Source organism: Lonchura striata, chromosome 2 (assembly GCF_046129695.1).
Source record: "Lonchura striata isolate bLonStr1 chromosome 2, bLonStr1.mat, whole genome shotgun sequence".
Taxonomy (NCBI): Eukaryota; Metazoa; Chordata; class Aves; order Passeriformes; family Estrildidae; genus Lonchura; species Lonchura striata.
The window spans coordinates 9,715,221-9,739,321 of record NC_134604.1 but is presented as its reverse complement, the minus strand read 5'-3'; the positions used below and the strand labels follow the sequence as shown (position 1 = coordinate 9,739,321).

Sequence of the window (24,101 nt, the reverse complement as noted above, 5' to 3'; positions counted from 1 at the left end):
TCTCCCCAGAGCCTTCTCTTCCCCAGCCTGAACAATTCTAATTTTCTCAGCCTTTCCTCATAGGAGAGGTGCTCCCAAATCACAAGAACTAGCATAAATCAAGCATGTTTATGTTTACACTGGAAGCATGAAAATTATTTTTCTCACCATTAGAATACATAAGTTCCAAGACAGGCTTTTAAGAGAAATGGAAAGGAGCAAGCTTGAGGATGAAGGGGAAGGCAATCAAACTGCTTTTCAGCCTGCAGCTTGAAATGTTTCTGAATGGAATTACCAATTACAACTGTGCAGAATATAGGAACTCAGCGATCCAGGACTTCCAGTTCTTTACAACTCTACATCCCTTTCTACAGTGGCAAACAGATCTATGAGACAGCAGAAAGTGACAGTGTATGCCTCCCTTCTCTATCACAATGAAGCCATTTCCCGACTATCAGTACACATTCACATCACTGCCACTTGAAAAATTCAAGCAAGGAATGTGGAACAAAACCACCACTTTATTTTCCACATAAATTCCACTTATTAGAAACTTATATGAAGTATAAAATCTGTGGGAACTTCTGAAGCAGCACCAAAGCCATGTTTAAATTTTAGTTCTCTAAGGGTAAGGGAATTTCATGTGTGAACAAACACAAAAGGGGGGGAAAAAATGAGGATAAGGGTCTCTTCAAAAAATAGGCTATCAGAATAAAAATCTATATTAATGTGTATAAATAGAGACAAAGATGCGTATACATAAAACATCCACCAATCTCATCCTGATAATTACTGCCAATTACCACAGTACTGAACCTTGTTAGAATTAAGATCATGAAACATTTGCAAAGGCATAGTCTGAGCATTGCTTCAAATGAGTACTTTTTTAAGCCTGACACTACAGAATAAAATATCATGAATGAAGCATATGCCAATAGCTAATATTTCAATTAACATCCAAATATTGTTATTGGCTCCCGAGCAAAGAGAAGAATTGTAAAAATTCAATGTTATCTTGTTCTCCTTCATTTCCCATATGAACTAAAAAAACCAGAGAAATGTCAACCAAAAAAAAAAAAAAAAAATCAGCACGTGATGATGCACCCACTAACACATCAATCAGGCGCTGATTTCTTTTAAGGTTTCTGTGAAGTCCTCAGTTGTTCCTTTGCTGTCAACATTTTCTCAGGTACAGCATTCAGAGTGATGTAAACACTTTTGATTTTAAAAAATCAAATCAAAGTTAAGGGGAAGAAAGAAGCCGATAAAAAAATCAAGTGAGGAATGGGCAAGAAATTATTAAACGCAGAATCAGATCAACTGCAAATACCTCCTAAAAACATAACACAAAGTTCTCTTTTAGATGGGGAAAAAGGGTAGGTCCTGGGCAGAACCCAAGAGATAAATAAGATATCCTACAAAAAGCATCTTTAATCCTTTCTGGCTGTGAGAACTATTTCTACTGCAGGGATGGTGGGGTTGATATGGATTGTGTGAACACACAGTGCATGAGAGCACATTGCAGAAACAAACTATTCTCAAGTATTAATTCACATAGTGTAAACTGATATTTCCTGATAAGGAAATTTTTCACTAGGCACACATAATCAACTGAGTTTACGTGCTCACAACAAAAATTCTTCTGGCACCTAAGCCTGCTTGTTCTGTATGAGCATCTGTATCTGTCTTTCTTTAGTGTTCACTGTGCTACAAATGTGTACCCAAAAAAAAAAAAAAATTATTATAAGACCACAGTTTGAAAAAAATTAGAAAAAGGAGAACAAAAAGAAGGCCTGGAGAAACCTGCGGGCATTGTACAGCTCGATATTATGAGTGACAGAATTTTAAATACCTTTGGATTTAACTAGAATGTAAGAAGTCCTTAGCTCTTTTAGCCTTTAAATATGGGTGGAGTTCAAAGGGTAAGAAATGAAGATGTAGCAATGTGATGATGGTGGGAAGCACAACTTCTGCCCACGTGGAAGGCATCAATGCCGTAGCACAAAGTTAAGCAGCTTGTGAGAAATTTGTTAGCAACAGAATCTAGGTTATCCTGATGAAGAGCACCTCTCTCATAAAAATTCTAGTTTAACCTGGCTATTGGATCAAAAATCACACCCTCTCAAATATGTAGCTTTCTTGTCTTAGGTGAATTCAGAAGAAATAAAAACACTCAACTAAAACCAATATTAATAAAATAAATAAGCAGAACTTTTTTTTTTTTTTTTGTTCAAAGAAAATTCTGCAATAAGTTAGGTTTTGGTTTATCTGATGTGTCTTCACTCATTTATATTTAGTAACCTTTTTAATTTCTACAAGTGACTGAGAATTAATGCCCTATACAGAAAAGCAATTTTATGTAATGTTTTCAAACAATGGTGTTCCCACTGGCTCCATCCTAACCTATGGAAAAGTCCACAGAAATTGCTTATTGCAAGCTTCAAAAGTACAGAGAAGGTTTAAGGTATTCACACCATTTTATGAAATCTGCCTGTTTCCAGATTATGTAATCAGATACAATTTTAGTTGTTCTCTTCTTCAAGGGGAATTTAATTTTTCTTAAGCATGTTGTGACAGTAGCCATGATTTGTTAAATTTCTTCTTAGAGAAAAAGCATGATAAGAAAAAACATTATGCTTTTCAGTGTTCTGATATTGCTCATAGACCAGACCACAGTCTCCAGCATTCCAATTTCTACAATAATTATTCTGTCATGATGAGAGCAGAAGAGTGCCAACTCAGACAGAAAGCCTTTCATACTTGGTTTAAAAGGATGAGGGTGAGAGAGATAAGTAACAGGACATGCTCTCCACATATGAAAGCAACCTCAGAGCAAATCAGACTTTAAAATTACCAGTAACAAAATAAATAACATTTTAGTATCATACATAAAACAGAAACTAGATGGGAAAAGCTATCCACCCATTTTACAGTCACATACACTGTGCTCTTTCACTCTGAATATCTCATAGGAAATTATTAACTCCATTATTATGAACATATTGCAGCCTTTTGCACATGCTCCAGCAAATAGCCATTAGCATTATGATGCAAAGGTGATTGCATAGCATCTATCTCTTAGCCTTTATTCACTGAACATTTCAATATATCTGGTTTATTTGTAAAATTACTGTCTCCCATGTTTAAGATGCAGCTTAGGCTTGCTTTGCAGAACACCTATGACTTCCCACTAAACTCAGTGTACTTCTATAACCTTTCTTGTTACAGATAAAAACATAATTCAGTGTTGACTCTAACACAAACAGGATCATTATGTTTAGAGAGTGTTCCAAAGCCTGCTATCCTAGCAATCTATGGCATATAAATAATGCAAGACCTCTTCTTTCTCCAAATGACTTCAGTTCAAGCGGAGACTCAGAAAGATGGAAGCCCAAATTTATACTGCCATTACAAAATTCAATCTATTTCTGGTTCTCCAATTGAATTATGACTCAGGCTTCCACTATTTTCTGCACCAACCCACATGCTCCTAACCCATGCAGAAAAGAATCCTATTTGTGAATATCCCTGAGCTTTATTATTATTACATTAAAATTGCAGCAAATCCCAACTAATCTGAAAAGCTTCATGTTTGCTTTTAAAGGAAAGTAAGGTAGAAAATGGGCCTTATTTCCCTCCCCCCTGACCTTTGAACCACAACCTCCTCGCCACTAAAGCGTTCAACACCTCATTTAATCTCTCCTCGCTGCATTGGCACAGCACTGCAAAAGGAAAAGGGAAAAAAATAATCTGGGGACTTCATCAATTTTTCATGAATTTTCATTTAGGCCAAAGCCCCCTGTACCAGTGGTCGATAGATCAAGCTGCTGTCACATATTTAACACCTGGAGCTACAGCTGCTCTCCCTGGGGGCTGCCGCTGACTCCGGCTGGATCAGAGGCAGCCCTGGCCAGCGTGGGGACCCCGGCGCTCCTTCCCCGCTCGCATGTGGCGCCCCAGTTCTCCCAGATGAAATCCTAGCTACACTCACTGCTGCAAATGTGTTTCCTGATATTCCCACTGGAAAACTCCACCACGCAGCTTCGATCGCCTCAACTGGTGCATTGTTAAAAAAAATGTGCTTTTATTTTTAAGACTTCTGGCGTTCGAATACGAAAGCAGTTTGGTGAAAGATGAAGCTGTTTCAAGCTTACTTCACCTTCTAAATTCTCCCATGAAAATCTGAACATCAACGTAAATCTAATAATTGTTCAATTCCAATTAAAAAATTCTAATGGACAAAACCAAAAGAAAGCTGTTTTACTCTTTTAAATACAACTCTTCACAGAGGTTTTAGGCTAGAACATCTGTTTTTAATGATTTAACCATAAAACAGAAACACTACATGAGAATTTTGCCACGTATAATTTGGAAGACTTTTTTGACTGGTATCGTTAGGATTATTTTTTCCTTCTGAGGAAGTTCATACAGAAGATTTAATCTGCATGAAGCACACCATGAATTAATGCATTAAAACAATAAATAGAATAAGTCATATCAACCCTAAACTGTGCCTTCAGATAATAACTCTTTCTATAAAATACCAGCTATTTCTTCTTAAATGTCTACAGGAATGAAGATATTCTAAATTAAAAGCAAAAGTATTCTAAAAGCAATTTTAATATATCAATGATTGTTTTTTAACTTTATAAATCACAGTTCTTCACTGTTTTACTGTCATGGACAATTTTTTCTGAGGCTATACATCAGTACAAAAATACCTGCCCTGGACTGTATGCATGTTCTCTGAAGAGGCATGGATTTAGAATAACTTATGTATAGATAAGGTTTACCCCTGTATAGGGGCTAGTAGCTAAATTCATGTTTGGGAAAGGTGTATACAGTTACTCAAAAAAAAGAGCTTAGGAATTTCAGCAACTTGAAGACACTCACTCCAAAAAAAAAAACCCAAAAGGGAAAAATAACTGTGTTAAAGATGGTTTGAACCACTCTGTGTCCCAGCTGAATTTAACTTCTATCTTTACACATAAATATGGATAAATCAGAAGACTTTCAATCCCACTGCTTTTGTGACATGGAGGAAGTAAAGAAAAAAAATAAAAGAAAATGAATCATAATTAACACTGTTCATCATATTAATGCATAAGCACAAACACATCTAACATATCTATAACATATATATAAACCAAACAGATATTTCTTCATAAACCATTCAAAAGTTGCAAGGGCACAGTATTAGCCACTGCCAATTCCATAAGCAAAGTAAAACAACTACCATTTCTTACTCTAAAACAGCACTTTTAAGCATTTTAAACCTGTAAAAACCATCAGTTTGCCCCTCATGGCACTATCTGAGGCCACCTACAGTCAGATAATAATCCAGAACCCTGTTGACAGCAAAGGACAAGAGTCCTGTTTCTGGTGATTAAAACAGCTTGGCTTGGTGTGGAAAGAAGAGTTTTCAACACCGTGACAGCAAGCACGAGTCAGACCAGATCATGTGCAGCCCCCTGGACAGGACTGCAGCATCCAGGCGACTCAACAGCTTTCCAGCAGGAGTTGAGGACAGGAGAATGGGAACTCACTGTTGACAGCCTGTCACCAGGAACTCATTTCCCAAGCATGCAAACAGGCTGCTACAGACCTGCCCATCTTCTTCAGCTCAGAAATGCTGACACTAAACAAACAAGAGACTCCAACTTTCCCCTGAAAGTCACTTGAAAATTTTACTTATGACCAAAAATTATCTCAAACCCAAGCAAAAACTGTAGTTTTGCTTTCATCTTCCAAAGGATGCCTTTGATAAACACCAAGCACTGCCATGTGCTTTTAAAAATCACAGCATAATCTCTAAAATTAGGTAAACAAGCCCTGTATGTATTATTTACATTTTTTTTCTTTGATAAAGACCTTTCTGTAATCACAAACATGGTACTGTTCAATGAACAATAAAGCACTGTTGAAATGAAATAGGAGAGCCTGCTTTAGACAACTAAACCCTTTAACTGGGGGGTTCAGGAAGCTGAATTTCAAAGCTATGGAAACAGCAAAAGCACAATGTTATTACAAAACCTTTGGCCATGGTTTCAGATACCAGTTTCACATTCACTTTGCTCCTGTTGTAAAATACCTGATGAAGGAGAATAGCTTTATAATTTTTAAAGTTTTCTGCTATTTCTTATATGATTCATGCCTCACCTGCTACCAGCAGTTAAATTCCAAAGACTGGAGATGGTGTAACAAGAGTCTCACAATAGGCAGTGAAGTAAGGATCAGTGAAAACTGACAAGATATACAACACATTTAAATTTCAAAATAATCGGTCGCTTCAATTTTATGACTCAAGGTACAACTGGCACAATCTTTTGAACTTCAACAGGAGATTCTGAATCTCAGTAGGATTACAATAAAGATTTCAAGTGTTTAGGTCTCTCTTTTAGGATTTCTCAACAATTAAAACACATGTATAAAGACACAAATAATCCAGTAAATTTATCTAATAATACTCACCCCGATTTCAGCCTTCTTTAAACTGGTTTCTCCTCAATTCCCAGATACCAACCAAAACTGAAAAACTTTCTGTAATGCATTACTGGCACATTTACTTCTGCTTTCATAGTGTGCCAAAACTGTTTTCATTTTTTGTTTGACATAGTTTTGAATCTAGTTTACAATAGGTGAAATGTAGCAAAAATGTCTGTTCTACTTGGCTTATACTGCCATTTAAATATTTTATAAATGGCATTTTCTGCAATTTCTGAGAAAACAGAAGCCTCAAGATCAACCATATTAGCTATGAAAGTCTGAAGATTGCATTAGAAACAAAGATTTCTCTTCTGTGCTTCCTCCCTTTAAACATACCATCTCCTGTGGACTTAAATCCATTCTTTATCAACTAAGCAGTAAAAATTTGTTCTAAAGCCCTACTTCAAACACATTTTAGGGAAACCACTTTCAGATGAAGAGCTGCGGATGAAAAACTCAAGCCCAGCAAGAAGGGAGCCCTCATAAATCTATTAAAATACAATAATAGGCAAAGATGCACATTCTGAATAAAAAAATCAGTGTTGATTTGACCCATAACTAAGCAGCAAAAAAAACCCATGTGCAACTGATTATATTTTATGTCTGATGAGCTTGTTTGCTGTGAATATAATGAATGTATCTGCTAACTCTACTGGAAGCAGACTACTCATGCCAGGTGGGCTCTGAAAGAGCCCTGTTGACTTCTCTGTTAAGACAAAGAGAATCAATAAAGACCAAGACTGCCCTGGATGATATGAGAAATGGCCAACAATTTCACTTGCCATTCACATAATGAATGAGGCCTGGGTCAAATTTATGATTGAGGAGTATATATTGAGGTTTCTAGCAGTACAGAACATGAGTCACCAAGATGCTGTCTGCTTCTGTTGAGGTAACAGATTATGAGATAAAGAGAAACAGACAGTATACCTTAGATTAAATGATAGGTATTTTTCCACATTAGTTCCAGTATAACCAACTCTAGACATCATTTAAAAATTAGATTATTCTTCAGAGGAAGATTATCCTTTGTCCATGTTTGTGCCAATCATGATTATACTCTGGCTAGAAACTCATTCCAGTATAAATCACTTACTCCGTACAGTCACTGCTATGAATAAAGACATGTTAAAATGCCTTGACTAAGAGCAACAGCTAATGACAAAATGCTGTTATAACAAAGTGCATTTGTTATCTCCCAGGATGCTGGCTGTGTGCAAGTGCTGGGTGACAGCGTAAAAGCCACCATGAAGTTTTACAGAATACAAAACAAATAAAACTACTCACATGCCACTTCCAGAGATGCATTGCGACTCACAGCTTCTCCAAGGTAGTTCCTTGCTACGCAAACATAGCTTCCCTCGTCGGGTTTACTCCTGCGCCCGTGCACGATGCGTAAGAAAAATAAAGATCCGCTGGGCAGCAGCATCCGGTGGGAGCGCGGGTCATCCTTGTCCGTTTCCACCCGCTCGCCGTCCTTGTACCACTCGATGGTGGGGGTCGGCCTGCCCTCTGCTTTGCAGTTCAGAGTAGTTGGCTCGCCTTTAGACACTATCACATCTGAAGGATGCTCAACAATCCGCGGTGGAAAGTCCTCTTGGCGGAGACGGGATCCTAAGGAAAAGAACAAAGGGAAGAGAGAACAATTTATTTGTGCTTTGGGCATCATGAAGGGCTCTCGCAAGTTACTCCTTTAATGTTACAAAAACTCAAAAAAATAGAAAAAGAAAACCTATACAACATCTGAGATTGCTTTGTCTGATATCAGAGACTGTATCAGACACTCCCCTATATAAAAACCTGAGATGGACTAACAGAGATAACCCTCTATAATGTTATCAAACTCATACCAGATGCAGACTGTGCTTAGAGGATCATGTATGACAATTACACATCATGTATGACAATTATTTTTCTGATAATCTATTTACATTTACTTCCTGATCACTGTGCTCCCCTCATAGCTGCTGCTTTCTCATCCTTTCATCTGCCAGATTCAATAGAACATCCAAAACCATGGTATCCTGCCACCCCATTACTTAACAGTTCTTTGCAATTTAACGTGTACACTTTGTATCGCTTTTCTACAAACAGTTCCAGTATGGAAAGAGAACAAGAAAAAAGAAAGCTAAAAGGGAAATCTCAAATGTCAGCTCACTTTAGAAATTTTCAGTTTCAGGATTGCATGTCTACATACGTGCACATACGCATAAATACAATATAGGCAAAGAATCATAGAATTGCCTGGGTTGGAAGGAACTTTTAAGCTCATCTGGTTCCAATCCCCTACCATGAGCAAGGACACCTTCCACTAAAACTAGGTTGCTTAGAGCCCAGTGCAACTTTACCTTGAACACTTCCTTCCACATTAAATGGTACAGACACTCTCCACTCCTGCATATCTGATTAGACTACATGAGCCTGGAAAAATATTTCTGCAACAGTCACGGCAGTTTGTGCCTCAAAAATAATCTTTTCTAGCATGGATCCTGACAAGCCTTTGAGTGGAGTTGCCACAGTGCTTCAATTGGTCTGCACTTCTTAAATACAAGGTAAACCAACCTCTGCAGGTTACTGAAACATTTGTCTCAATTTTCTGATCAGCAGTTTTGCTGAGTGGTAGAAAAGCAAATGTCTTAATTATAGTCTAGCCTCTACACACTTTAAAATATTTTCAATGCCTCATTTACTGCAAAAGTTATGAGGAAAGTCATAAGGATCCATTCAACAGAGTGAATCCACCTTTGGACTTCTGTTTTACTAACATTCAGGTCATTAAACTAAGGCTTGCCACTGCAGTTAAGTGTTACATTGCTGTTGCACAAATTGGCTCTTTCAGTGGCTTCCAGATTCTATTACCAGAACAGCAGAGAAATCCATAATCTGCAATGCCTGTACATGAAAAAACCCCATAATCTATAGCTAAGCACAGATGAACTTACAGGACATTTGGAAGAAAATGATATATTTTATTCTCATTTCTACTGACAAAAAAATCTAATAGGAGAATCTCCAGCTAAAAAATAACCCTAGTCCATGACCCCATACACAACATCGAAAAATACTGAAATCACCATTAAAGTAAATGACAGCACATGGAATTAAAAAGCCAGCTTCATACTTTGATTAGAAACATTTATATTTATAATACTCCAGACACAACTCTACCAACTTAATTCATTGCTTATTCTCAAAAAGCAAACAAAACCACACCAGTTGTGTTGAGAAATTTCTATTAACAGTATTGGGAAGAAAAGGAAAGTTGAGGTGTTTCTTCAACATGAGAGGGACTTTAGACAGAATAGATACAACTGAATTTTGATAAATACAGGGTAACAAAATTAGTAGCAAGAAACGCAAAACACAAATCCCAAATATTAGTTTGCTTATACACAAAGATTTGTTGCTAGTGTTCAGAACTCCTAGAAGTATATCCCACACAGACTTACAAGCCATGTTTAAAGCTGTGCAAAAAACTTCCTCCCATAAAATGTTTAACCTTATACAAGCCAAATAAAAACCCCTCCTGAGGTCACAATTGATTCTTCTTCTTCAGTACTGATGTTTATCACAAAACTGGTTTTTACTCACTCTATCCTAGTTAAGCAATTTGTGCTCAAGAGAGGGTTGAGATGTGAATGGCCAGGATCATGCCATTGTGCGAGGAGAAAAGTTCAGGAGGTGTTTCAAGGGGGCATCAGACCACACATTCCTGTGATGGCTGGGGACACCTTCAGCTATCCAGGGCTACAAGGAATTCCCCTCATCGTGCACTTAGAGGAGGGGAGAAACAAAGCACACACAAGATCGTTTACAGAGCACACTGAACTCCCTCCTACCAAAGTAAACTGAGCACCAACACACATTCCCAAAGGTTATGCTGATTTAGAAATAACACAGGAAACCAGAAATTTGGCTCCACTGCCTGTCTCTAGACCCTGTCTGCATATCAGAAAGAGACAGACGCAAGTTGTGTTCGAGTCTAGTTTTGATTCTTTCACTATGGTCCCCGCTACAATTCTCTTACAAGTACAGTCTCATTTAGAAAGAACACAAATTCTAATAACCCCATGAGCTGTCTGGGCAGAGGATACTTTTACTGCAGAGCAAGATGCAACCATGACCTTAAGCAGGCAGCTGTGATGTATACTGGGCTACCCATACAGCTTCCTTTTCTATTCCTCCCTCCAGGATTTCTATTTGGTGCATGCATAGAGCATATGAGCAACCCCTGAGTTTAGGAGCCCTTAAGTCTTTACTATGATAGACTGAAATTACTTCACATGAGCTTTTACATACTGGTGGGCAAAACCAAAATTTCTACAATATTAGAATTGTTGGAGCTATTCCACAGGAGGGTTCCAGTGCCTCACCACCCTCACAGTCAAGAATTTATTCCTAATATCTAATCTAAAGCTATTGTCAGTTTAAATCATACCCCTTTGTCCTTTCACTCCAGGCTCTTGTAAAACATCTCTCTCCAGCTTTCCTTTAGGTTCCCTTCAGGTACTGGAAGGCCACAATTAGATCACCCCAAATCCTTCTCTTCCCCAGGCTGAGCAATTCCAACTCTCTTAGCTTTTCCTCACAGCAGAGCCGCTCCGTCCTTCTGATCCCCTCTGGCCTGGCTGCAGCAGGTCCCTGTCCTTGCTGTGCTGGAGCCCAGAGCTGATGCAGCCCTGCAGGTGGGGTCTCAGCAGAGCGGGGCAGAGGGGCAGAATCCCCTCCCTGCCCTGCTGCCCACGGGGCTTGGGATAAGCCCAGGATACATTTGGCTTTTCAGGCTTCCAGCGCTCATGGCCAACTCATGTCCAGCTTAATGGTGTGCTGTGGCATGTTTATGTGTGATTAAATTAAACATCGAATTATCAACTTACATTGCCTAAGATACTGCAATACAATGTTTTGTCACTCTAACACAGCTTTCATTTTCAGATACCAGAGCCTGCTAACTACTGACTATTGCTGACCAGATAAATGCTGACTGATGGGAAACACTGTAGTTCTCATAATAACTGGTGACATTATAGATTTCTCATAAACTGTCACTTCATAAGTAAAGAACATTTGCATTCATATCCACCTTTATGTGAATAATTTCTGCAGCAGTCACTGCTAGTGTCTTTTGAGGTCAGGACACTGAGCAGGGGAAGTCCAGCCTCATACTAGAAACAAGCAAGAGGAAACTGCTGGGGGACACATTTTGTCACAAAAAAGCAAAAAGAATGCTCCAGTTACTTGTATGTCCCTGTGCAGCACACATACTGAAATATACTCACCAACACTTCTTACACTCTCCTTCCTGTACTATGAATTTATGTACTTATATATTCCTAATCAAAGTAGGGAAATAAAGTAAGAAAAGTGAGGAAAATTGACCAAAGGAGGAAAGAAAAAAAAGTAGCCTGCATATTGTACTTCAGGCATCAACACTGCTCTTCAACTACCCTACTTTAACTTAATTCAGATGTATTGGACAAGACCATCCCTGAGAATCACCTCCAAGACTACTCCTTTGGGAAGCATAAAATACCACAATCACTTGTTCATTTTGACCACTTCAACATCACAGTGCCAGCTAAGTCAGGTTGTCTCTGCAACTACCACTAAGCCTCATGGATTTGCTTTTATATGCTCAGACTTCCTCACAAGTCTCCTCAGGGATCCAGTGTACAATACAGTTGCAGCTACACCGATAGCATATCAGCAGAAGGCCTAATATTTTTAGTTTAGCCTCACTGATCCTACAGTCAAATAATCCTAAAAAATTAATTGGATGCAATATTTTTTCATAATAAATGAAGTAGATTTGCTGTAGAAACACAGGTGCAAGCAGGAAAGGAGACTAAAGCAAAGAGTCAATACTCTATTACTTTTTGCTGCATTTCCTCAGAGCCACTATGCAATCCCTGTCCCAGGAGGAATCACAGAATGGTTTGGGTCTCTAAAGATCATCTCATTCCAATCCCCCTGCCAGGACTTGGCCAGCTTGCTCAGAGCTCTGTCCAACCTTTCTGGGGTGGGGCATCCACAACTTCTCTGGGTAACCTGTTCCAGTGCCTTACCACCCTCACAGTTGAGAATGACTTCCTGGTATTTAAGCCAAACCCACTCTCTGTCAGTTTGAAGCCATTCCCCCTTGTCCTGTCACTCCATGCCCTTGTAAAGTCTCTCTCCATTTTTCTTGCAGGCTCCCTTCAGGTGGGAAGGCCTGGAAGACTTCAATTAGATCATGTACTCTCTGTCTAGCATACACAAATCCTCACAGAAAAAGGCATTTGGCAATTCACTTTTTAGTCTTCCACTACCTTTCAAAATTTCTAGGAAGAGTCTTTCATTTATTGCACTTCACATTCTTCAGGTTTTAATTTTCCTCACATAAAGGCCAAACATTGGTTTAATCTATTAAGCCTACTCTCTAAATAAGCGGCTACAAAGCTAATGGTCTGTCATACCAGAAAGCCAATGGTACCGACTAAATTCAGAGACATTTAACTAATTTCTCAAATCAACAAAACATTCATGGCTACTGGGCCAGTGGTGGTTGAGACAGGCTAGCAAATGCATTGCAACTACTGAACCATTTTAAAGAAAAAACAACATTGCATTAGTTTATATGTTAACACTCTGAGCTGGTATTTCATAATACAATTTCTGAAATGCCTTCATGAACGTCCTCAAAATTCTCTTCCCCCCTCTGACTTTATCAGCACCTGTCACCAATCTGACATGACAATTATTTGCATCTCTCTTTCCCAACTTTTACCTACCTCACTTGCTATATATAAAAAAGCTTTTCCTCAGCTGACCTCCAAGTCTACTAATCCTTTTATAACCTTCCTGAAGGCTCTCATTTTGATTCCTTTAACATTCCAAACACATAGCTTTAATATACTTGGATATTTACCTACTCTCCAATCTGCCTTACTCTTTTCATGCTACTGCTGTGAAAGGGATGCTTAAAATGGGATGTGATGTTTTACATTTTTTCATACATTTGAAATATTTACAGTTCAGGAATTCTAACAGGTCACACTGAACAGGTGTACTGTATATTAAATTTGGAAAGAAAGTGCTGCCAAGAGCAATATAAGTTGTTTCAATAATGGAACTTGAAAGAAACTCGTAATATATCACAGAGTCACAAAATCCTTTAGGTTGGAAAAGACTTCCAGGATAATCAAGTGGCTTTTACCAGCCACCACCCTGTCAACTAGATCATGGTGCCACATCCAATAATTTCTTTAACATCTCTAGGGATGATGACTCCCTCACCCCCCAGGCAGCCCTTCCCAATGTTTAATAACCCATCCTGTAAAGAAATGTCTCCTGTCTAGCCTGAACCTCCTCTGGCACAGCATAAGACAGTGTCCTCTTCTATTGCTGGTTGTCTGGAAGAAGAGACTTGACTCCCACCTGGCTGCACTCTCAGGGAGCTGTAGAGATTCATAAAGCCACCCTGAGCCTCCTTTTCTGCAGGCTAAACAGCCCCATCTCCCTCAGCTGCTCCTCATGTGAGTTATTAGTTATTTCATGCCTCTGATAGCATTTTGAATGCATTCCCTCCAAGAGTTTGCCAACAACACATGTTCTCCCTGAGACAGCGCAAAAGGACTGTTTATCAAGGAGACAAACAGCAAAACTGTGATAGGAAAAAGACCCTGTGTACAATTGATTCTACAGAGAGGACAACTCCAAAATTATATTTAATGCCAAAGAACCTTCTTTTATGCTAGAATCTTGGTTTATTTTCACTGCAACAATTAAGAAAAAATAAAACTGAAAGCACGGTATTAAAGTTTTAATTAGAAGAATAATGTGCTTTAAATGGATGGACAGCTACAGAAGTGTCTACAGAATCTCTTCTGGCTACATAAGATCTGTCTCATGGCCAGACTCCAGCTCTTTTTTGGACTTGTGCAGTCTCTACAAAGACAATCCCATAGCTACTTAGTTAAATCTACTGAAGGACAGTCACTGTTCATTTTCCCACTTCTTTGCACACCTCATTTCACAAGAGAAGTACTTATCAGAAACACTTATTGCACACATTTGTTTGATGTAACGAATAAGTCTGTTGCTTTCACTACCCTTTTAGGCATAAAATCGACTAAGGCAAGCTGAGATCTCAAGAAGAGAGCCAGTCAGTCACATCTTAGTTCAAACAAAATATAACATGGAAAAAAAGTCAAAATAATGAGAAAACTCAACTGGAATACAGGCTGGTGCACTGGCACCAGGCTGATTATTCGATATGCATTCCTCTAGGCAAAGTGACATGGCAAGGACGGCATTTTGAAAATTTATACTTTACAGTCTCTCCCCCCTTCTGAGATTTGGCAGATGGGGAAAGGCTCCAGGGATACAACTGTTTCCAAGGTAAGGTTTTTGTTCAAAGCTGTGTCAGCTATGACAAGGTCCTCTGAAAGCTTTTCCTTGAGCAAAATTAATCCATTAAACAACATATCCTAACTTCCCCAGGACATGTGCCTGCAGATAAGTCACCTTTCCTATAGAATGTGTCTGCCAAGAGGGAGAGCAGGAAACGCTGACAAGAGAGATCAATAACTGTCATTAAAAACATTGACCAAATCATACTGGAAGGTTGATTTCATTAAGTTTCCCTTGTATGAAACTGACTTTGCTAAACAAGGTGGAATCAACTCTACTGTTAAAGAAACACTGTTAACAAAATCCCACTTTTTTTTTATTAATGTGGATAATAATCCAGTGTCACAGTATAAGCATCCTTTTCCTTATGTAAAATTATTTCGGGGAAGCATTCCAAAATTGACATAAAGGCTTAATGCAATTTAACTCTAACTTACTTTTCTTCAATTGGTTTCTCATCACGTACAAGTATTTGAGTGTCACATTTCACTTTTTTTGCAGAGCCATACTATACCTTAAAATTTATTTACTGCCTGGGATGGAACAGCATGTTAGGGATGCAGTCAAGAAAGCAGGAGTGAGCACAATAGCCCTGAAAACTGGAATATAGATTCACAGGCGAATGATTAATCTTTTTTCCCCAGGTGAAAAGTGATGTTATAAATACAAGTCACTGCTTCAATGAGAAAGTTACATCGATTTGTTTATTGCAAAGCAGTATGGTTTAGAGTTCAAGTTAAGAAATAAAATATCTACCAGAGCTATGCTCCCTGAAAGATAACAGACAATTATTTGTTTAATAACACCAATGCTTAATAACACACCAGTACCCACACACATACACACAAAAAACCACACAAAAGCCCCAGCAAACCCAAACCAACTTCACTTTTAGGTTCTTTCTCAAAAAAGCTCTAGAAACTAGAATAGTTGCTCCAATTTGACTGTGGATTTTATTAATGTTCACTGACTCCAAATAATGAGATTATAAAAATGACTTGAAGAAGTGAAGAAGATGGGGAGAGAAGGGGAACACTTCCAGCTATGAAAAGCAAAAAGGACAATGTTTATATGTATGTGTGCATATATGTCTCTGTATTTATATGCTGTGTGTAGATACATACCACATCTATATTTACACAATGTACACACACACATACCTGTAAGTGCCACATGACCTCCAAAAGTCCCTTCTAATCCAAATTATTCTATGATATATATACACCATATAACAAAAGCATCAAAGGAAAAAAAAAAAAAAACACTCTTTTTTTTTTTTTTAATCCAGAAGAACTCAAACACAACTGCTCTTCCCTTGGGAGCCTTTCCAAATCACTCTGGAATTTAACAAAGCAAAGTGTGTGTGCCCAACTCTAAAAACATCTTCCAGCTATTTTCAGGTCAGGGATGGAAGGTAAAAGCAGATATTGCTTACAGACAGCACAGTAATTTATTATATAAGGGGCATGTTATCATGGCACTGGGGAACTGGCAACAGCTCTGAATCAGCCAGGCAAAGGGAAGGCTTGCAGCTTCCCTGATACCACTGGAGAAACCAATGGCTTATTAGAAGCAAGTAAACTTTACTTTTGCATAGAAGAGTTGATAACCACAGGCTCTCTAAAGTCTAAAGCTTTCTATTGATAGATGATAATGACCATCCAAGGCAACATTAAAAGATACATTAAAGAGCTTTAAAAATGAGCAATTAGAAAAACACACCCATTTTAACAGTGTTAAGCTAAAACATCTATAAAAAAGCTTTTAAATGACAACCAGGTCCAGATCCCTTCAAGAACCACGAGTCAACTAGTTCTGAAATTAGAATAAAATTTCTAAAATCTATGAAATCAGCCTACATTTGTAAATAAAGGAAGAAGTGATATCTACTATAAGCACAGCAAGCATTTTAACTTTGATGTTCTGAATTTGATCCTGCAGCCGCTATGTTGTCTGCTGACACTGGTCACAAAGATTCCCTGAACCACACCACTAGTGAATGTCTAGGGAATTATAAGTACACCATATCAATATTTGTCTTAAAACTTGACCCAAACATCCTAAAGAAACCTTTCATAAAGTTCCAAGTAACTGACAGCCAACAAATACTACTTTTGCAGCAAACCTCTCAATACAATTTAAAGTAGTATGACAAAAACTAGTAGTATCAAGAAGTCATTGTAATATCTTGGTTTAGAAATCTACAAATTACATTTTCATGATTTGTCAGAGACTCTCTTTGGAAGCTTCAGCTAGTTTGGAAAACTTTTTCCAGATATCCATGGACGACAATATACATCAAGCTCTGTGAAGAAACCTTCTAATCCTACTTTTTCTAACGCCATATTGAGTAAATAATCTCAAAAGTAAATATGCTCAAAAGTGAAAGGCTTTTGGAATTAGCATGAACTTCTCACAAGGTGTATCTCTCCTACCTGTGTCAACAAAAAAGAATCAGGTGAACAAATACAGGCACTCCAAGACTTAGGGGTATGTTTATAATTGCCCCTTCATTTCACCTTTTGCTAGCTGGCATTTTAAAAACTCATTTAGCCACCCAATGCTTGATAACAAACAACTTCTACAGAAAATTCAGTCACATGTTATTTCTGCCAATATAGGACAGGTTTAGAAATACCTCATATATCCCAAGTACAAAAGATCACAATCTTTATATTGCTGCTATACAGAATGAATTTGTCTTTTTATATGTTTAGAAGTTTGGTGTTGAGGTTTTTTGTTTGCTTGGCTTTCCCATGTTTAAAAAGTAAATATTTTACTGGAAATACTGCATTTTTTTTTGTTTGAACACCAGAATGTCACCAGCTTTTCAATGGATACCACACTGATATCTGAAGGTCATATTATTGACTCTTTGTATAAGGAATTCTCACCACTAATAATGGGAAACTTCACACAAAATTCCAATTTATGCACAAACATCTAAGTGTCCTGACTCTTATTTCTCCTGTTGTATGTATGGCACAATTATATATATAAATATATATATATATATATATATATATATATATATATATATATATATATATAATGTGAGAGAGCATCTTCTGTTAAGATAATATTTGGAGCTCCTCTGCCCCAACATCCCCTCCCATGTGTGCATCCCCTCCCAGCCCCCAGAAAAAAACCCAAAAACCACTTTTCTCCTTGTCCCTTTCCTTTTTGTTATGTCTGCATACATGTTTCACAAATCCTTACTTACCTCATCATGTGTATTTTAAGGTCATTTTTCTGCCTTGTTACTATTATACCTGTAGCTAATAAAATGACTATTTTGTAAATCTAAACCAGTTCATCAACTCGGTTTACAAGGTGAACTTTCTCTCTTCATTCTCCTTTTCAAAAGTCATTCAGTTGTCTGTCCCACTAGATAACAAAACACAATTCTGCAACTTCTGCAGCCAAAATGGGATTCAATGTTCTTGGGCCTGGTGACAAAAAACAAACACTCCAGTATCTGTGCCAACTTACGATTTTTTTTTTTTTTAAGCAGCCCTCAGTGATTTTTCTCTCACCTTTTCTGTTCCACATATTTACACCCAAAGCTGGCACAAATTAGGGAAGTCTTTCCTAGTACTTTGTGATGAAGGCACAGGTCCAGTGAGAGATTTTATTGGCCCCTGGTGTTAATGGTGAAAGAATCCTTCATTTCAAGGAATATGCATGTCACAAGATTTTTCTGCAGCGCTTTTTTACCTTTTCTATATTAAAATGAGGGAGATTTTTTGAAACAGTAAAGTTGCAGACACTGATTCAGAAACCTCTGTGTTCTATCCTGTTTTTCTAGAGATTTCTGTTGATTTTACTAATGGAGCATGGATTACTGATAAACAACCACCTCTCAGGGCTGTGGAATGGCAAGGGGACTGCTGTGACCTTCTGAGAGCTTCTTTCCAGCATGTAATGTATTCACTCTGTGTTTTTCTACATCAAACAGCACTATGCAGAAGCACAGAAATAAGTGTCTGGCAGCAAAGTAGGTGAAACAAACAAAAGTTCCCAGGCACTTCTCAAAGTGTTTACTGTAAGCAAGAAAATTTGTGAAAACAGCAGTAGAGGAAGTAAATAGAAATTACAGAGGAAGTAGAATCCACCTTTTCAGCTGTAACCTTAGACTTCTAAATCACTATACTTAATAAACAAAACAAATGCTGTCTAGACAAACTTAGGAAATAAAATGCCATCTTAAACAGTGGTAGGTTGGCCCGAAATTACAGCCAAATCCAGCTGGTCACTCACCACCCTCTCCCATGGGATGGGGAGACAGTAGAAGGAAAGCTTCTTTCAATACACAAGAGACTTGTGTACTGAAATAATGGCAGCTAAAAGGAAAGGAAAACACTGTGGACACAAGCAAAGCAAAAAAGGAGGAATTCATTCACTACTCATCAGCAAACAGATGTCCAGGCACTTCCTGGCAAGCAGGGCCTCAGCATGCAGGTCTGTTGCTTGAGAACACAAATGCCAAAACCATCAATGTCCCTCCTTTATCTTCCTTTCCATGAGTTTTTATTGCTGAGCATATGATGACATATGGCACAGAATATCCCTTTGATCATCTTGATTCAGCTGTCCTAGCTCTGCTCCATTCCAACCTCTTGCCAGCCCATGCCTACTACACTTTCTGCTTAGAGGTACAAATGAAAATTTTCAGGAGACAGGATCTTTCTTCCAACAGATAAAAACCCCTCAAACATTATAAAAGAACATTTTCTTCTGAAAAACTAGGTTGCAGTGAATCTATTTCCTCCAAAACATATAAGCATAATGTGAGACACCCTTGTAGATGCCTTTGTCATTTTAGGTTCCAGAAACAGAGAAGTAACATATTTTTATATTTAATATTTCTCTGATTAATAACTAAAGGTCTGCAGCTGCAGTTAACTTCCTAAGTGAAGTAGAATCAAAGTTTCCTTGCCATGAAGGAAAACAAATCAAATATATATGGGAAAATACAAGGAAAAGTTTAAGGTTGACATTACAATTGTGCTCACGGGGAGCATTAGCCAGTGTCTGCACTCTGTGAATATCATAATACAGCCTTTCTGTGTCACACCTCTGTGTGCATCTGAGGAAGGAAAGAGTAAAAAGTCCTCTTGATTTTTGCTAAGCATCCTTGCACAATTTCCAGAAGGTTGTGGCTAAAAAGGGAATGTAACTCCATTCCTTCACAATCCTGGCATATTTGTTAACTATTTTACAGGCATTTTTTTTTTTCCCTTTTGTGTTTTTTCCCATTCAGTGAAAAAACTCAAGCTATTATTTTGAGTCACCTTTCACAATTAAAAACACCTAAAATATTTATCTTCTAGAGTAAGAAAAACATGCTTAAAATCCAACACTTCAGTTATCAGCCAGTTTTGCACACCTGAGGACATGCCCCAGATCAGGTGTTTCATTTACAGAACTTCTCTTCCGCACACATTTCTCCACTGAAGATCTTAGAGGGGCACACACAAAAACTTTCTTAGTTTTCTCCCACTATTAATGTCATAGCTAAAGTTTGGTCATTAGCCACAATGCTGTGCAACTACATGAAATAAAATATATTGTACCTTATTAAATATGTGAGAAGGAGCCTTGTTAGTGGTAGGCAGCTGTAGAGACCAAGGCAGGACTTCAAAAACTATGCTGCTGGATTTAGGAAGATCAGTTTATTGTAAAACAAAGACAAATCAACTTCATTTCAGCCAAAATCAGCAGCAAGCTTGAGGAAAATGACACAGGTCTAGTGTAACAGTCAACTGTAACTAGCTCGGCTAAAGAGAGATTTCCATTTCTTGGCGCAGTAACAAATCCTCAGGCAGAGAGGGGCTATAGGGGTGAGATTTTTTTCCTCTGTAAGTAACTTAATGAATGAAGTACTAATTAACATTATGGCATTGATAAATGGAGAGAGAGATTAGGGATGTACTCGATATTCAGGCCTTCCCAGATGGACCGTCAAAGCCACATTAATTCCTATCTCATTGGAGCATCTGCTTCTCCCATAATCCATTGCCCCTTGGTACAAACAACACAAACTGTTGTGACTCAATTCGATTTATATCAATCTAATTTCTTTTAATCCAATTTGTATTCCAATCTACTACCTTCTAATCACTTAAATCTTCAGCCTCCATCTGGTAAATTTTCTCTCAAAATTAACCAAGCAGATGCCTCTGCAATTGTCTTCCACAGTCAGGCTAATCATGCCCTGGCAGTGGCCTACAGAGCTCACTGAATAGGTACGTGACTTAGAGCATTGCCCTTCTTATTACAAGCATGGCGATGCAGGAAGGCCATTTTGTCTGTCATTAATTGGTTCATTTGCATAACACTGCCAGGGAAAGATGCCTGGGAAACAAAAGCCAAGAGTGGAAGGCTTCAAGAAGGCAGCATGACATGCTCCTCATTAGTCACATGGTCATTACACTTTGAACCAGCTATTGTTTGAGGTAACAAACCCCAAACTGCATTACAGCTAAATACATAACAAACATCTACACACGATATTGGACTGCATGAGTTTTGGCATTGCTGCCATTGAATATGCAGAGAACACAGTGGCTGTCAAGCAAAATTCCAAGAAAAGTGCAGGACGCTGAGAAAATTAGGAAGCACATTGTTTTGCCAAAACTTCCAATCCTTTCTCAAGTAAATTAACTCTCACCATGCTACACCTACACATGCAAACAAAGCCAAATTTGCTGACTACAAAAAACTTCCCAGGACAGCATGAGCCACAGGTTATCCAATACATCATAAGTAGGAGGAGTAAAAGGATGAAGCTAACCTCCTCAGCCAAGGATAGGTAAAATTCTGAGCCCTAAACAAAATGCAGAAAGAAGTGCCACTGCTTTAAAACTGGGCATGTCACTAAGAACACAATGTTAATTTTTCCTCTTGATCAATGCTACATTTCCAAAAAGCCGATGGCATGTTCAGCAAAAAGCAGATTTCATCATTCAGGTGTTCACACAATCATATTCTGCCAAAGTTTGGAAGCTTTTTGAAGTCTGTTACTCAGAATCCTGGGAGAACAGAAAGGAAAACATTCAATGTGGCACTTGTGTTCCCTAAGCAATATTAAGTGAAGAGAAATTATGAAAACACAACAGGCAATAAATAGTGAGGGAAGCATAAGAAAGAACAAGCTGGGCCAGTGGAGGAGGAGCAAGAGTAGATTCTCTAATACATATGCAGGAACAAAAGGAGCAAAGAAAACTTCTACTTGGCCCTCAATCCCTTGCATCATGAGCTACATTCTTGTACATTCACAACCATTTATAAAGATCAGCTATTAACAGTCCTCAGATACAGAGAGCTGTAACGCCCTTTCACCATTACAGATTATATTAAAATATCTAAAATTTGTTGCTTCCCATTTTTTAGAACAATATAAATCAGACTAACATGGAAGGGTTAAAAAAAATCTTGCGTCATCCAAATTTTCAGTAGCTGAAAAGTCATCTTACCAGAATGATTTGCCTGGAGCTCACTACTGCTTCCTCCCTTCCTCTCAATCTTTCACATCTACACCTGAATAAGAGGTTTCACTTACCAGCTAATAGGTACCTAGTAAATTTTTTATAACCTAGGGATAGCAAACAGTATAAATACAATGGATCCAAGCCAGAGGATGCTGAAGAAGGAAAGGGAGGGTGTGCTTGGTTAAGGAGGGGGTGGAGTGGGCAGTCGTTCTTCCCCTCCCACAAGCTGTCAAGTCCTTCTGTGCACACCCCCTCCCTCATCCCTGCTAAAAACCTTCCTCTCTGCCTGCCATGACAGGTGGTCCAGATTTTCACTTAGAAAATCTGGCCACCCTATGTTTGCAACACCTCCCCACTTAGTATCATCTGTGAATTTAATTAGCATGCAGTTTACCCACTCGTTCAGATTATTAACGAAGATGTTAAACAAGACACAATCCAAATAAAAAGATCCCTGTGGCAAACCAATTGATGCCTTTCTTTACATCAGTTTCTTGCTATCTATTGTAACCCTTTATTTACAGATGTCAACCAGTGATTTATCTACATGACAGCATGTACAACCAAGAAAATCTAGCTTTTGTTTTCCCAGCTAACAGGTTGTGATACACTGTATATAACAGAATTATACATAATAATTCCCCTTTCCCAAATCCTGTGTCTTATCTACTACACATATAATTTCATCACATTTGGATATGTAGCTCCTTGCTTCTCCTGGTTCATCTGTCACTCCTCAGCCATGTGCACAGAATCATTGCTAAATGATGGTCAGGAAAAATCACACCATTTTTGATCATTTCTAGTGTCAATCTAAAACCAGTCCATGGAAATCTGGCAGAGGGAGACAATCATAAGAAAAAGTAAGAGTGTTAAATACATTGAATCTCCCCCAGTTTTATAACCTGGATTTGAAATGAAAGTTTAGCAGCAGTGGGAACTATGCAAGGAATAAGTAAAGCAAAAAAATTTTAAAAAAAAAATTTTTTTTTTTATGAAAAGGAACGCAAGAGCACTACTCTGAGTCACTAGCTTCACTAATGACATTATTACAATTTTACTCATCAGATGAGCAAAACTACACTGGTATGTCTGGGTAATGATGTTTAGGTTTTGAAATTAAAATAAATGTAATAGTGTTTCACCCATAAAGCAAATCACATTTGGGAAAAAGGACAAGAATGGCAAAGAGAACCCTCCATACAACTGAAGACTCACAAGTTGATACCACTTGAACATACCACTGAACATACACACATAAATAGGTATATATATATATATTACAGACATACATACAGCTTTGCTCATAAACCAAACCCACTCATAGTTTAAACATTAAGCAGAGTCCTCCCTGCCCTGCAAAAATACTGTGATACATGAAACAAATGAACATTTCAACATCCAAAACCAAACGCAAATACTCTTTAAAGCAGGTGGCCACACGTACCAGAGTCAAAAAAGTCTCTCTGAGCTTGTCTATGGAGTACTTGTTTTTCTTATAGACCTTGTTGCCTGGAGGAGTTGTGGATGCCCCATGCATGGAAGTGCTCAAATCCAGGTTGGATGAACTGAGCAACCTGGTCTGAAGCAAAGCATCCCTGTCGATGGCAGGGATGTTGGAACTGGATGACCTTTAGCGTCCCTTCCCACCCAAAACATTCTGTGCTTCTTTTCTGCTGAGCATCATAAAAAATTTGCCTCAAAGCAGTTCCAGTAAACTTAATTGAAACATTAGAGCCTCCCTATGCATGT

The 24,101-nt window shown here is 38.2% G+C and overlaps 1 protein-coding gene across 6 annotated transcripts in view; it reads right to left on the bottom strand.

The window, feature by feature from the left end:
• Positions 1–24,101, bottom strand: part of ROBO2 (roundabout guidance receptor 2) — an 857,210-nt gene that overhangs the window by 384,697 nt on the left and 448,412 nt on the right. For all 6 annotated transcript variants that reach the window (XM_021532362.2, XM_021532365.2, XM_021532367.3 and 3 more), the window contains exon 2: positions 7,753–8,079. In XM_021532362.2, the coding sequence (XP_021388037.2) occupies positions 7,753–8,079 (327 nt within the window). The remainder of the gene's footprint in view (positions 1–7,752; positions 8,080–24,101) is intronic.